The sequence below is a fragment of the Pelodiscus sinensis genome, chromosome 7, assembly GCF_052426305.1.
Source record: "Pelodiscus sinensis isolate ZL-2025 chromosome 7, ASM5242630v1, whole genome shotgun sequence".
NCBI lineage: Eukaryota > Metazoa > Chordata > Testudines > Trionychidae > Pelodiscus > Pelodiscus sinensis.
Genome location: NC_143058.1, coordinates 37,505,962 through 37,521,343, shown reverse-complemented (window position 1 = coordinate 37,521,343; position 15,382 = coordinate 37,505,962). Strand labels below are relative to the sequence as shown.

General features: G+C 37.7%; 1 protein-coding gene across 2 annotated transcripts in view; it reads left to right on the top strand.

Annotated features, from left to right (window-relative positions):
- The window catches only part of FIGN (fidgetin, microtubule severing factor), a 118,065-nt gene extending 103,776 nt beyond the window's left edge, over positions 1–14,289 (top strand). For both annotated transcript variants that reach the window (XM_006137334.4, XM_006137333.4), the window contains one exon: positions 7,777–14,289. In XM_006137334.4, the coding sequence (XP_006137396.2) occupies positions 7,785–10,001 (2,217 nt within the window). In that variant the 5' untranslated portion in view covers positions 7,777–7,784 and the 3' untranslated portion in view covers positions 10,002–14,289. The remainder of the gene's footprint in view (positions 1–7,776) is intronic.
- The last annotated feature ends 1,093 nt before the right edge of the window (positions 14,290–15,382 follow it).

Genomic DNA, 15,382 nt, shown 5'->3' with positions numbered 1-15,382 from the left:
GTAGCTTTTTCCACAGCCTTCAGATCAAAGTTATTTTCTTCGGGCTGGACTAAATTATACACAGGTCCCAGGAGTGAAGGACACTGAATTAATGCACTATGTCACCCAGTACTGGCTATAGAATATTTTTATCAAAGTCCGAGACACAACATCTTTTTACTGTTGCATTAAAAATTAATTCCTGGACTGCCAAAAAGAACAAAATGCATAAAAAAAAAACAAATTTTGCAAAGGCTTTGTACAGTTTGGAGTCACCTTAAGCAGCATTTTTTTCAGGCAAGTATTAGATACTTCTAAATAGACATTTAATCGGTATTTGTTCTCCTTTAGCTAATTAGCAGAGAGGTAGTCTAATCTCAATAAAACAACTGTATATAACTTGATTGCAATGGTAAGTATTGGAATTGGCCTTTTCAAAAGGGTAGGAATGCACTGTTCATTCTTTGCAGGGCCATGGGGTTATTGGCCCCTATAAATTTGTTTTTTGACCCTTGTTAGTTTAGTGTATTGGGTCAAAATTGACTACAGTTCATTTCAAACTTACTGAAATTGATCTTTGCCGTCACATACTTAGGGAGAACAGGTCCATGTAGGCAAATCTCTGGAATTAACCCTGTCTGTATATACACATAGCTATAAAATAGCTATTTGAGTTTTATACAGAACAGTGACTGAGATTTAAAAAAAATCATAATGGCATAAACTGAGGTTTGCACAGTTTGCTACTGATGTTAATTAGAAGTGAGGAAGCAAATTTTTCTAATATAAAAAAACAAAATCTAAACCTTGGTCTGAAAACTTGACACTGAATGCAATGCCTGCCTCTGATGGTTGGTTTAAACAGAAATTGTTTCCAAATAATTTGAAAAAGGCATAATATAAATGTTAGGGTTTAGTGTCCATTAAAGCTCAATTTATCCTGCACACAGTTTGTCTGAGAAAAGCATAGTCCTTTATGGCAGTTTTAACCCCGTTTATCCCCATGCACTTGTGCTCACCTGTTATTTACACACACAAGAGAAGGTCGATACTGCAGAACAAGAGGGGTGCTCTCTTTTGACATAGAACATACATATTCATTAACTTTGCTGTCCCTGTGGGCACTTGTGGTATGTCCTGATGATCTTTGTATGACAAAAGGAAGTGGGGGTAAAAAAGGGAATTGCTTCAATAGATTGAAGATAACATGAGAACAGGTAAACGAGACATGATGACAAATGGGCTACCAAATGGTAATTTTAAAAGTGAACTGTAAGCTTTATACATGAGATCTCTGATCAGTAGCAGTGTATGTATAGATCAAAATATTATAAATAAAGACATCATTAGAAAATCAGAAATGGACCGAAAACCTAGATATGAACTACTAGGAACTCTGGGAATGTTTAGGTCTGGTTCTGAGCTTTGCATATCTAACCCATCAATACTGAAAATTCATTTTTTTCTTCCTCTGCTTGCTAAAATGTAAATTCAGGACTCTGTGTTTGCCCTGCAACAACTGATGACATGACAAAGGCAAATAAAGCAGTGTAAGTATTGTGACTACTCTGGTTTCATGGGGTTGTATTTCAGGGAAATTCTGGATCCTGAACACTAGTCTTGGAAGGGAAACAAAGCAGGAGATTACTTTCAGATATCCAGTTTAAAAATAGTTGTTGGTGTGTGTGTTTGTTTAAAGATCTCACAAAGCTCCAATTTAAGTCAGTGATAGCTTAAATGTCTGTTTTAGTAGGAGCAGGAGCAGACCCTAAAACTGCATATGTGTAAATAAATTGCTTTTATATACACCAGGAAAAAGTAACTGATAGCATATTCTGCTATAATAAAACAAGTAAAAACAAGTCTTACTAAATTGACTTTCATAGTTATCAGAATCTCTTGAGTTACACTGCAGTGGTTATACTTCTTTTCATGGTAACAGAAGCATGAATGTATAGAAGGGTTGTCAGGTGGTATGTTAAATGATGTAAACTAGAGTATGGGAATGGACAAAAAAAGTGAAATTTTTACTTACAATTACAGTGGCAATTGTGCTTTCGCCTAGAACCCATTCAGAAATTATTATTGTGCAATGTTATTTATGCAAGGACCCGCACCATGCTAGACTGTTTAAAATTATGGCCTTTCCTCTGAGGAACGTGCAGTATAAGAAGATAATGTACCAATACAAAGAAAGGAGCATGCGTGAACAGTGACTGTGGTGATTGTCTTGTACCATTTTTTCTTCTTTATTTTGTAGTTGTTTTAAAGGAGCTTATGAATACTTGTGTGTTTTGTGGGAGTAGGGTTAAGGGAGCATTTGGGTTTGTAGAATTTTTTGAAGAAATGCACCTTTATTATTGTGTGTGTCAATCTTGCGTATAAAAAAAGAACTTGACAGATATATGCATAAATGGATTCACCTACAGTGTGTAACAATAACGAATCAATGCAGCTACAATTTAAGATAGGGAGTCTTTTGCTGAGAACAGAATACATTACACCAAACAGACACCAAAACAGAGAAATTGATATTTCCGAATTTGCATAGAAGATGAGTACAAAAGTGATAAGACATCAATTCAGTGCACAAGTAATATGTTTTCTACACTGACTGTTATTTCTATCTATTGGTCTATTTCAGTCTATGGTATTTTAATTTCATAGATCTTTTGATGTCATGGGATCTTAACTATACTTGCTAAAGAACGTTTAGCCAGAAATTCCTTCCTGTGGTTTTAAAAGTGCTGCTTTATGTAAATGAGAGGGGGAGTAATTTGCTGTAAATGTATTGTAATTTGCAGTCCTGAGGTGTGAAAGTGTGATTTAAAAGGAATAATCATTTGACAGTATTTAAATTAGATAATTGGAACACATTAGTTTGAAACTACACATTTTGAGAATCATTCTTTAACCACTTCCAAGCTCCTAAATGTAGTTTTTGTAGTTGTTTTTCACTATTATGTGCGCATTCCCTGTTAATGGATTGAAATGTTTGTGACACCTATTAAGTTGTAGTAGTTGTCAGGGCACCTGCTTAAAGTTGGAGTTTAAAATGCTGACAGCACTTTAAAATCCAGGTGTCCCAGGTTTCTATTGTGCGAGTAAAAATTAACCCTTTGCCAAACAAAGTCTCCAAAGTTGGGCCCTGGTCTTGCCCAGTGATCAACATGGAGCTTTGTGTCTTTGCGGAACCCTATGAAATCAAGGAAGTTCTTCCCTATTTTAGCTAGTTTATGTTTTTGGTACCATGTTATTTTAAAGATTGAAAACAAGTTCCCCTACCCACCCATCCTGGCCATCATCCCAATCCCTGCCATTCCGCAAGAACAGATGATATTTACAGAATGTCAAAGTCCTTTAACTAATTAGTGTTAGTCTTAAAAAATAAGCAAGAGTTTTCTGCGTACTATCCTAAAGTAGAAGGGGAAGATAGTTGCATGAACATATCAGTCTGAAAAATTCATAACCCATTCAAATTGTTGGGATATGCTGAATCATAGACTAATTCTCCATCAAAATAATATGCCTTGCTAAAGTTTCTAATACAAATCTCACATTGAATCAAGAGAAAGGTTGTAACATAAATCAGTCAAAGTTCAAAGGAAGGCTGGTGCTTTGCATTTATCTCCTCTTACTGGATTCAACCCTGTGAGATGCTGAGGTCTTTTAACTTCTATTGAAGTCAATGTGGACGGAGGACTCTCTACACCACACAACAGACAGTCAGTATCTTGAAGCATAAGACCCCATGTGTATCTGAGATGCTTAGAAAGAAGTTGAATGTGTTAAAATGCTGTCAGCCTTTAAATTTTCTGCTTACTTGTACTCAGTTAATTTTATCACAAAGCTATCATTATTTGCATATAGGTTTTATCTGTAAATCTAAAATAGCAGAAGTATACTTGCATTGTGGAATCAAGTGAATGAGACTATGAAAGTCTTATTTAATAAGTTTTTGCATTTTCAGATTAAATATGTAAAAACAGGAAAAAAAAGAATGACTGAACATTGAGTAAAAAGGGAATTGTATAAAAAAAAGTTAGCAATGATAATTACTCTAAATGTAGTCCAAATACATCCATATACTTAGAATTAAGGAGAAGAAATGTAAAGTAATGCTGTCAAGAAAAAAATGCTTAGGATTAATATAGTGCCTACCCCTTATACGTAACATGTTAAATTATTTTAAATGAAATTTTCTATTAAATAGTATTCTGCATATAAAGAACTGTTGCCCTATGCATTTTTCTGTCCATGTTAATACAGTTCACACATTTATTTCATAAATGTTGATAAGATAGGCTTAAAAACATACAGCCTTACTTTGCTTTCTTGGTTTTATAATATTTAATCAACTACAAATATGCCCCATGAATGTGTGTTATTTTAGAATTTAAATTATGTTAAAATAATGGAAGCTCTACTCTGACTCATAACTATGCCTCGTGATTACTATTCACAAAAGGAGCTAAGCAACAAAGTTTTTTTATGCTAATTCAAATTAATATCAAAAGAAGGAAAAGGCTTCACATATATATTTCTTCAGTGTGTAATAATATAAAGTAAATATAACATGGTTAACAATTAGCTCATGTTTCCAAATAACACTAATGATTGTAATGCACTGAAATATATGCTCATGTTTCATGGGATGAGAATAGTCTTGTTTTCTTAAACGTATCTAATCAAAACCTAATTCTGCCTTTAACAGCCTTTATTAAATGCAGTGGTATTTAGTATGCATCAATAAATAAACTTTCAATTATTGTGCAGAAAGCACATCCAAAGATAACCTGACAAGATGAAGCCAATGGACTATCTAGCAATTACTCCATATAAAGAATTTTGATTGATTTGATAATTTTCTTAGTATCAGGGAGAATTGAAATGTCATAAAATTCAGTTGTCTTATAAGGAAAATTGGGTAGGAATATTTTAACATGCCCCAAATTTAGATTTTTAAATAGACTTTTCCATCTACTTTGTGAAAAAATGAATAAAAAAGGAGTTCTCTTGGGCGAAAAAAAGAACCCTAATCGCAATGACCTCAGTATTTGGAGAAATATTATTAAATATAGTTGACTTTTTGGGGATGGGGGTGTGAAGAGTATGTTTACAGGTGCACAGTTATTCTGGAAGCTATACTTACAAGGCACTGTACAATACATATTGTTATACTGTAGCATAGTGAATAGCTTATTTTATTTTTCTAAAGTGGCCTCTGCTTCTTTTCCTTAGCAATAGAGGCATTTTGCCCAAATTACAAAATGCACATTCATTAATGAATATACCAGTGTTTGCCCAAACTGCACTACAAAAGTCAAGGCTGTGTCTGTGCCTATTTTCCTTTATCTTTCTTGTAACTTTCACTGCTGCTTACTGCTGAATTGTTTTTCAAGATTCTTTCTCCTGGCACTCATTCATGTGTATCTAGAGAAGCATCAGTTTACTCAAGTTATTGTCCATCTATATAAAACAGAAACCCTTCTGTGTGGTAGTTACCTTTCAAGCCCAAAAGCACAGAACATAGATAACATACGTATGTAGCTAGATATTTTACAGTGCTAATGATTTTACATGTTTTTAGGCAGTTTTGTGTTTCAGACATGTTAAAAGACTTCAAGTAAATCCCACAATGCTTGGAGAATTTTGGATGTTGCCTACATATAATTCCGCTCTTAAGTTTCACAGCGGAATTTTAACAAAACTATGATTTCTGAGAAAGTGCTGCTGGTTCTTCATTAAAGCTACAAATTTCATAACTGAATGAGATTTCTGTAACTTTACCCAATTACATGATATACCTATCTTTTAAAAATTCAATGGTTGAAATGTCAGAAACAATTGGCCAAAAAAGATTAAATTAATTAATTCCAAATGAAAGTAATACTTCTGCTAATTACTGAGCCTCAAAACTGCATTTGTCAAAAGAGTTTCTATAGGCTATAGAGTAACCGGGTAATAGTTAACTGTCATTTTTTCCCTCAAATTGTCATAAGTGCTTGAAAAATGGGGGAGGGGGAGGGCTGAACTGGGCAAAAAAACAAACAAAAATCCCACCAGACCTAATCAGTGGCATGCTCATGTGGAATGAGATCTGCAGTATTTGTACTGATAAAATATAAGGCTCAATTAAGCTTTACTTTGCAGTTTTCAGGCTAAATTTAACTGATTTAGTGATTTGCAAATGAATACCTGTACGACTCCTAAAGATAAATAAATAATCCAAATGCAAATTAGTGCAACTGCAATAAAATATATTTGCAAATGAATCCTGTTGCTTTGTTCATTTATTGTGTAATTACTGCAATCCTTCCCACCTTGTTTTCAGTATTTCTTAATCATTAAGTCAGAAGCATGACAGCAGTGCCAGCCCTGGCGTGATTCTCTTTGACTAAAACCTTGTAAATTAACACAATTAGCACAGCATCATCCTGCTAATTAACTTCCAGTGTCTGGTGCAGTGGTTTTGCAAACAAGGAAGAAAGAGTCAGAAGGGAATAAACATGCCATTCTGTTACCAAACTGTGTGCTCTGTTAGGTTTAGCTCAGTGAGGCTAAGCTGGCCATGTCAGATGCCAGAGTCAGGCAATAAAGAGCTAAAGGTGTTGGGGGGAAAAACAGGAGGGGGTAGAAGCTGTCAAAATAGACCGCAGTAATTCAGAAGGGAGCTAGTGCCACAGATGCTTCATTTAGACTAGGCCTCCTCCTTATCAGAGAATCTGTGCCAGAGGGCATAAGACAGTTTGCAAAAATCACTTGGTAATACGAGGGAGATTAAGGAGGCCTATTTGATACAGCTATACAAAAACCAGGAATTGTCTACCATGCACAGGTAAGAGTTAGAGTGGTTATCATAATAATTGTAGATTGCTCTTACTGTGTATGATGGATTTAAAAAATCATTCTGTTGTTTGTAAGATTTTTTGCTTTAAAGTGATAGTCACACAGTGACATTTTGTTACTTAGTCTACTGTATTGAAAGGGCTGATAGTCAGCATTGTGTGTTTCGGAACTTTTAGGGGCTAGACTGCATTTCCTTTCTTTTTAAAGTACCTCGGAGGCTCTGAGGGGGGAAAAAAAGAAAGAACAAGCAAGGAGACCGACAGACAAGTGATGCTTGTTTTTTTTTCCAGAGCCTCAACAACTGAACTGAGAGGCAGAAAGGAGCCAGTTGTAATTCATACCGAGTTGTAGGCTTTGTGTGATGAAAGCGACGGAGCGCTGCCTGGGAGATTGCTTTGCTGCACTCCACGAAGCAGATTTGAAACTGTGGTGGACCACTTTAGATGAGAGTTGGATTATGGAATGACCTGCTATGTCTGTGTCATATTGTTCTGCGCAGGGTGCATTATACTGTGCTAACTAGGTGTTCAGTACCAAATAAGAGAGGTATCCTAGATGTGATCTGTCAGCTGTGTCTCTCATTTTTATATTGGTTAAAATATAAAACTGAAACTGTGATGAAAGAAGATGGAATAGTTGGGCATCTTACATGTTAACAAAAATCCACACTTTAGGTATTTAAAATGTATTTCCCCTCCCCCTTAGCAAAAGTATGGCTCTGTATGTGTGTCTATATTAAACAAAGCTAACTATTGATAGTTGTTTTAGAAAACTGTCAATTGCATGCATGCTGTAATTTTTTAAATCTATAGTTATAGTATAAATATAGAAATCACTTTGCAGTAAAGAAATGTAAACAGATAATACTTGTAAGAATTCATTTTGAGAGCTTCTGAAAATAACTAAATAACTAAATCACTATTAACTGTATTTTTCTCCCCACCCTAGGCTTGAAGATGCAGTGGACGCCAGAGCATGCTCAGTGGCCAGAACAGCACTTTGATATCACTTCGACTACTCGGTCTCCTGCTCACAAGGTGGAAGCATACCGTGGACACCTGCAACGCACCTATCAGTACGCTTGGGCCAATGATGACATCTCTGCTCTGACTGCTTCTAATCTATTGAAAAAATATGCAGAAAAGTATTCTGGTATTTTAGAAGGTCCAGCTGACCGACCCATCTATGAAACTCCGTCAGCACTGGTGAATGGTCGGAAGAATGAAAACGAACCCTGGCAGCCTTCAGAGAGTGTTTATCCTATGAACTGTGTCCCGGACGTTATTGCTGCCAGCAAAGCTGGAGTAAGTACAGCCCTCCCTCCAGCAGATGTCTCTGCCAGCATAGGGAGCTCCCCTGGGGTGGCCAGTAACCTGACAGAACCTAGTTATTCTAGTAGTACCTGCGGAAGTCATACAGTACCTAGTCTTCATTCAGGGCTCCCATCTCAGGAATATGCCACAGGATACAATGGATCTTATTTACATACTAGTTACAGTGGTCAGCCAGCACCTGCACTTCCATCACCTCATCCATCCCCTTTGCATAGCTCTAGCCTCTTACAGCCACCACCACCGCCACCACCAGCCCTCGTCCCAGGCTACAATGGGACTACTAACCTCTCCAGTTACAGCTACCCATCTGCTAGTTATCCTCCTCAAACTGCTGTTGGGCCTGGGTACAGCCCTGGTGGTGCCCCACCTCCCTCAGCATACCTGCCGTCAGGAATTCCTGCTCCTACTCCTCTCCCCCCTACCACTGTACCTGGCTACACCTACCAGAGCCACGGTTTGACACCCATCGCACCATCAGCTCTGACAAACAGTTCTGCAAGTTCTCTCAAAAGGAAAGCTTTCTATATGGCAGGACAAGGAGAAATGGACTCCAGCTATGGAAATTACAGCTATGGCCAACAGAGATCTACACAGAGTCCCATGTACAGAATGCCCGACAACAGCATTTCAAATGCAAACAGGGGGAATGGTTTTGACAGAAGTGCTGAAACATCATCCTTAGCATTTAAGCCAACAAAGCAGCTAATGTCTTCTGAGCAGCAAAGGAAATTCAGCAGCCAGTCCAGCAGAGCTTTGACACCCCCTTCCTATAGTACTGCTAAAAATTCATTGGGATCAAGAACAAGTGACTCTTTTGGGAAGTACACCTCCCCGGTAATGAACGACCATGGGGATGAGCACAGACAGCTCCTCCCTCACCCAATGCAAGGCCCGGGACTTCGTGCAGCTACCTCATCCAACCACTCTGTGGACGAGCAACTGAAGAATACTGATACACACCTCATTGACCTTGTAACCAATGAGATTATCAACCAGGGACCTCCTGTGGACTGGAGTGACATTGCTGGCCTAGATTTGGTAAAGGCTGTCATTAAAGAGGAGGTTTTATGGCCAGTGTTGAGGTCAGATGCATTCAGTGGGCTGACTGCTCTACCTCGGAGCATCCTTTTATTTGGACCTCGGGGAACAGGCAAAACATTAATGGGTAGATGTATAGCTAGTCAGCTAGGGGCCACGTTTTTCAAAATCACTGGCTCTGGACTTGTCACAAAGTGGTTAGGGGAAGGAGAAAAAATTGTTCATGCTTCCTTCCTTGTTGCAAGGTGTCGCCAGCCCTCAGTGATTTTTGTTAGTGACATTGATATGCTTCTTTCATCTCAAGTGAATGAAGAACACAGTCCAGTAAGTCGGATGAGAACCGAGTTCCTTATGCAGCTGGACACTGTTCTAACTTCTGCTGAGGACCAAATAGTAGTAATTTGCGCCACAAGTAAACCAGAAGAAATAGATGAATCTCTTCGAAGGTACTTCATGAAACGACTTTTAATCCCACTTCCTGACAGCACAGCACGGCACCAGATCATAGTACAACTGCTCTCACAGCACAATTACTGTCTCAATGACAAAGAGGTTGCACTGCTTGTCCAGCGCACAGAAGGCTTTTCTGGACTGGACGTGGCTCATTTGTGTCAGGAAGCAGTGGTAGGCCCACTCCATGCCATGCCAGCCACAGACCTTTCAGCCATTATGCCCAGCCAGCTGAGGCCAGTTACATATCAAGACTTTGAAAATGCTTTCTGCAAGATACAGCCTAGCATATCTCAAAAAGAGCTTGATACATATGTTGAATGGAACAAAATGTTTGGTTGCAGTCAGTGATACGTCTTTAAAAAAATGAAATGAATGTTGGCACACACACAACCTGCTACATAGGGTATAGAACCCCTTTTCAGTAGTGTTAAAGTTGCAAAGGGTACTGGGAAGACTACAATTGCCTTGCATCTAAAGAGTGAGAGTAGACTTGAAGGAAAAGTGCATCAAACAAGAGCTGTTGATCTGAAAAACCACACATGACAGAAAGGCGTATGTTGATGCTCAGTTCTGTTCAAGCTAGACAACACTCACCAAGGAGCAAGGTGCAAGTGGGTTGATTTCAGAAGGACATGAACCCTGTGTGTTGATTCCATTCTGCTGTTCTTGAGATTTAGTTGCTGTCAAGTGCCTGAAGTGGTGCTTTATTTTTTGTTTGCCTCACAATTACATTGGTGGCATGTGCTAATATAAAGAGCTTTAACTTCAAACATTATATTGGACTAAAGAGATGAACGGTTGTATTGCGACAGAGAACCAGATTTTTGCTATTCTAAGAGCAACAGTATTCCTCAATCCTGTCTGTTCTGCAGTATTAAACTAAGAACAGGTAAAACAGGGTAATGGTAATCTGGACCTTAATTTCTGCAGTTCATTTCTTTTAATGTTCTGTCTGCAAAAACTCAGGAAAGTGATTGTGATTTGTACAGTACCTCAAAGGAATGTGTTGAAAGCACTATGTACTGCTGAGAGTTATAGGCTAGGCTTCAATGTTACTTTATATTAAATATGTATGTTTACCTCAACAATTGGAAAATGGCAAGGAAATTACTTTGAATGTATCCAGGAGAATACTGAAGTGTAATATGACTGAATCTTTGCAATTTTAAAATAGAAACAAAAGGATTTCCCAGTGTTCAAAAATTGGTCTTTTTGCCAAATTTGGGGGTTGGACCAGAGCAAAATAATTCTCACCATGTCAGTAAATTGAAAGAATATTTAGCGTATTGCGTCTTGATAATTATGCAATACAGTATTTAGAAGGTGCACAGATGGAAAGAGACACTTAATCAGTTTGTTAGCATCTGGAATGGTCCAATATAAGATTTGGTAGGACTCTAGAAGCAAATTCCCTTAAACTATGACTACTAGCCTTCTATTTCTTGGCTGTAGTTGGAGTTGTGTGGCTATTTCAGTGAGGCTGTGGGGAATGGAAGCATTGTAGGTCATTGGCATAGCTCTGTTGCAGAGCTTTTCATAGCAATGCAGTAGACTGTGACCAAACAATACAAATAACAAAGCAAAACTGAACCCTCAAGTACATTTATTTCCCTTCAAAACTGTAAAGTTTCATTTTTATTGTACATATGGCTTCATTGTCCTTACTGCAGTCTTCATTTAGTATATGTTAGAAATCTTCCAGGCTGGACTGTACCCACCATTATTTCTACCTCAGTTTTGTTACATTTCTCTTGGAAAGCAAAGTAAGAAATAGGGCAAAAAAAATATTTAAAGTCAGATTACATTAGGAATGCTAACCTGCTTGACGAGTTTCAGAGAGCTGCTGTTTTCCCTCAAGTCAAGTTTCTCTCTGTACATTACATTCTCTCCTTTCTGTTGTCCCCCCACTACACATGCTACAGAGTCTTCCTTCTGGAAAGATGAGCTGGCATGTGTGGCATTTTGCTCAATGCTTCCCCCGCCCCACAGTGTCTTTCTTTTTATCCTTTAATGCTTTATGTGCAACTCTTTTCATGACAGCTGACTGATGTTGGGTAATGTCTCTGAACAGGAGCAGAGTGTGTTGCAGCTGCTCAAAGCCTCTGACACTGCATGAGCAAAACAGCCTTGCTTTTTAAAAAAAAATTTAAAAAAGTGTTTACTTTAAAGAGACAGTAACAAAACTGTTACAAAGCACTGGCATTTAATGTTTCTGTGAAGTAATGTACATTCAAATACTTTGAATAAATGCACTGAAAAGCCCCAAGAAGAGAGATATCAATCTGTTATCAGATCATGTTTGTCTTCTTTCAAAAAAATTATACACATCTCATCCATTATGTTAGATCAATTGAAACATTTAGCATTTAGAAAGCTAATGAGGGATTTTGTGATATTGCTGGGAAATTGACTGCTTTCTTTTACCTTTCTTTTAATATATAGATAGATAAACCAGAGCAAATAAACCAAAATTTAATTTAAGAAGAATTCCTGGCAAACATTTTGTCAATCTAAAGTTTGTTTAAAACCTGAAAGTACCATTTTTTTAAAACAGTGCCTTTCATTAAGGATACAAAACGTAAGATTTAAATAAACCACCTGCTTTTTCAACAAGTGACTAACAAACACAATCATTCTTCTGACCCATTCTTTCTGCTTCCTCCTAATCCCCCTCCTCCACCCTTTTATCTTCTTTAGGCTTGGTCTATGCTTACTCTGAAACCAATACTCCTGAAATAGTTTTTTTTTTTCTGGGATTTGATTTAGCGGATCTAGTAAGGACCCACTAAATTGATCACCGATGGGGTTGTGAGAAGTAAGGGAAGTCAACGGGAAAGTTTTTCCCATCGACCTCCTGCAGTAGGGATGCTTCAGAAATTCAACCTAAGGTACGTCAACTCTAGCTAAGCTATACACATAGCTGGAGTAGCACATCTTCTGTTGACTTTCTCACATAGTGTAGATCTGGCTTTAGTGTTGGTAGTGTTCTGATATTCCTGTTAGCTGTACGTTCACATTGATTTCACTGACAAGTTTTACTATTGCAGGTTGCTGACCCATTTTCTGTCTTAGACATTATATTTCCTGTCTGCTGTCAAGCTGTGCTCATCTGAAAGGTTCAGGCAACTTTTGACAAACCAACTCTTGTTTAAACCACTTCTGATAAATCATAATATTAACAGTTATTTTGTGACTTGTAAAAGTAATGCCAAATTCTGGACAGCACATGTGTATTTTTATCCACCTTTTATCTAAACCACAATTAAATGAAATCCTAGATACTCATTTTGGCTTCCAGGTTTAAATCATTATCTTCAAAAATACACTCTGAAAAACTGACTGCTGAGCTGTATCTTAAGGAACGTGACAGGCAGGCAGAAGCTAAGACAATGTGAAGGCATGAGTGCCACAAGCTCAGATTCCAGGGGCCTGATGCAATCCTGCAGGCAGAGAAGGCTGAAAACTTCACCCCATGTCCAGCAGGTGCACCTGGGGCAAGGAGGTGACTGGATTCACCCTTGTCTAAAGTAAGAGTAACTTTTGCACATTTGCCCTGCCCTCCTCCAACAAGACTTCCAAGGAAACTATAAAACCAGGTTCTGCCTGAGTAAGTTCTTTGGGAAATACACCCAGCCAGCCCTTCTCCAGTGTGTTCTGGCTACATCTACTCCCTTGACAGAACTGAGGGCTGAGCTGGCTGTTTCTAGACCCCTCTGGTTAAACAAGGTTGTTTATACCTTTTGTTGCTGTGATCCCCTGTAGATGGACTTCCAGCCATGTGAGTCCCAGCAAGAATGAAGCAATCTTCAGGATTTGAGCTCTCAGAGCTTGGATGTGTCACAAAGGTTAAGATCGTTTTGGGGAATGGAAGACAACCATCTTCCTCCGGACACAGCATTGGTTAGTTTAGAAAGAGCTTGTGCGGGAAGCTGTTTGCTGTCTGTTGCAATTTTGGTCATAGCTGGAAGTGGTAGGTGATGAGACTGGCAAGCAGTCACAAAATTTTAAACACTGAGGCTTTTTTTATTTTGGGGAATATGGGGTAAGAATGATAATTAATGAATGACAGCTATGTCAGCCTACCAGCTTAGATGCTTTTCCCATTTTATCATAGTACTGATAAATGAGAAGACCATTTTACATGAGCTTATGCACTTTTCTGAAACTGCAGTAACAATTCTAATAGCAACAACAAAAAATAAAGTGGAGGAATATTTCTGCAAGCTGATCAATATCAATTCAAGAGGTTTTTCATAATGACCTTATGAGAGACACAAATGGAAATACTCTACACTTCTGGCATGCCTCGCTCCAAAGTATTTAGAATATTAGTGACAATATTGAAAAGTTTGCTGACTGAGCTGATCAGTGGAATGTGAAGGCAGTTTATTTTGAGGCTATTTACTTTCACACTGAATATTTATCTATTAGTCAGTTTATATTCCACTCAAAATGTTTTCTTGTGTGTTTCAAATCCATAAAGGAGAAAATAAACCATTCCACTAAACTACATAGGCCAAACAGCATCTGGGCAAGCTATACCAGCTCCCCAGAGGCTATGATCTGTAAAATAGTACAAGGTCATTTTACATTGGTTTGCATAGAACTTTGCGGTGTGGTTTTCAAAAGAAAATAATATAGTGTAAAACTCAAAATTGTTTCAGTAGCTGTTTTGTAAACTTCATTATATTTACACATCAAAAGCAAACTTTGGTTCCATACAGGTTTTCTGCTGTCTGAAAATACATACAAGCCCATGCATTTCTTCTTAGCCAGCGAATCATCAGCCTATTCTATAAAGTTGATGGATATGGATACATGACATGATAAAATGAGGCCACTGAAATAAACTTCTAAAATCCTCTTTTCACTTACACCAGTGTGAAATCAGTATAACTCCAATTATTTCAGTGGAGTTTACTCCTGATTTTTACCCAAAAGAGTCAACTCCAAAATGTATTAGCTGTATCTGTTGGTTTTCATCATCAGATCTGCAGGCTCCCATGCATGCTCTTTACAGCACAGACTCCCTTTCTTCCGATATGTGTGCATATGTGTATATAATATTTATATGTACATACACACCAAGTAATTTTTTTCTTTCCTTTGAGAAGTAAAAACTTTTTTTGTTTAATTACCTACAGAATTATGTGAAGCACATGCACAACCATGGCGCTATTCATATTTCAAAATTCAAAAGCAAGCAAACAAACAAAAAACCCCAGCTGTATTGGTGACTAACCAATACATGAACTGAAGCTCGTACTCTGCAAAGACCTTTGGTTGACATTCGATTTTGAACCTGCCAGATGCATTTTTGTGAACCAGGAATACTGCATCTTTAATGAACAAGTCTCTACTCTTTCCCCTGTTTTTAAATACAACACAAGCAGTGTAGCAGTAGGCACTGCAATTGTCAAAGACAATTAGACTGAAAGCAGGAAAATTTCACCTCCCTGTCTCAGTGATATGTAGAATGTCGGCAGTATGGGTCAGCCTTGCCACAGAGTTGTGTGAGAATATATGAATCAGTCCTATAGAATGTTAAATATTTATAAAAATGCTTCTGTACTACACCACAGTTGGGAGCAAATTCATTCCTTCTTGTTGTCTTATAATAGAAAAAAATAAGCAAAAGTTTATTTCCAAACCTAAAGTTTGTGTAGTTTGTTTTTTCTCTATTTTCTATTTTTGTTGTTGTTGTACTTGTGGTTTATATACAGTCGCTA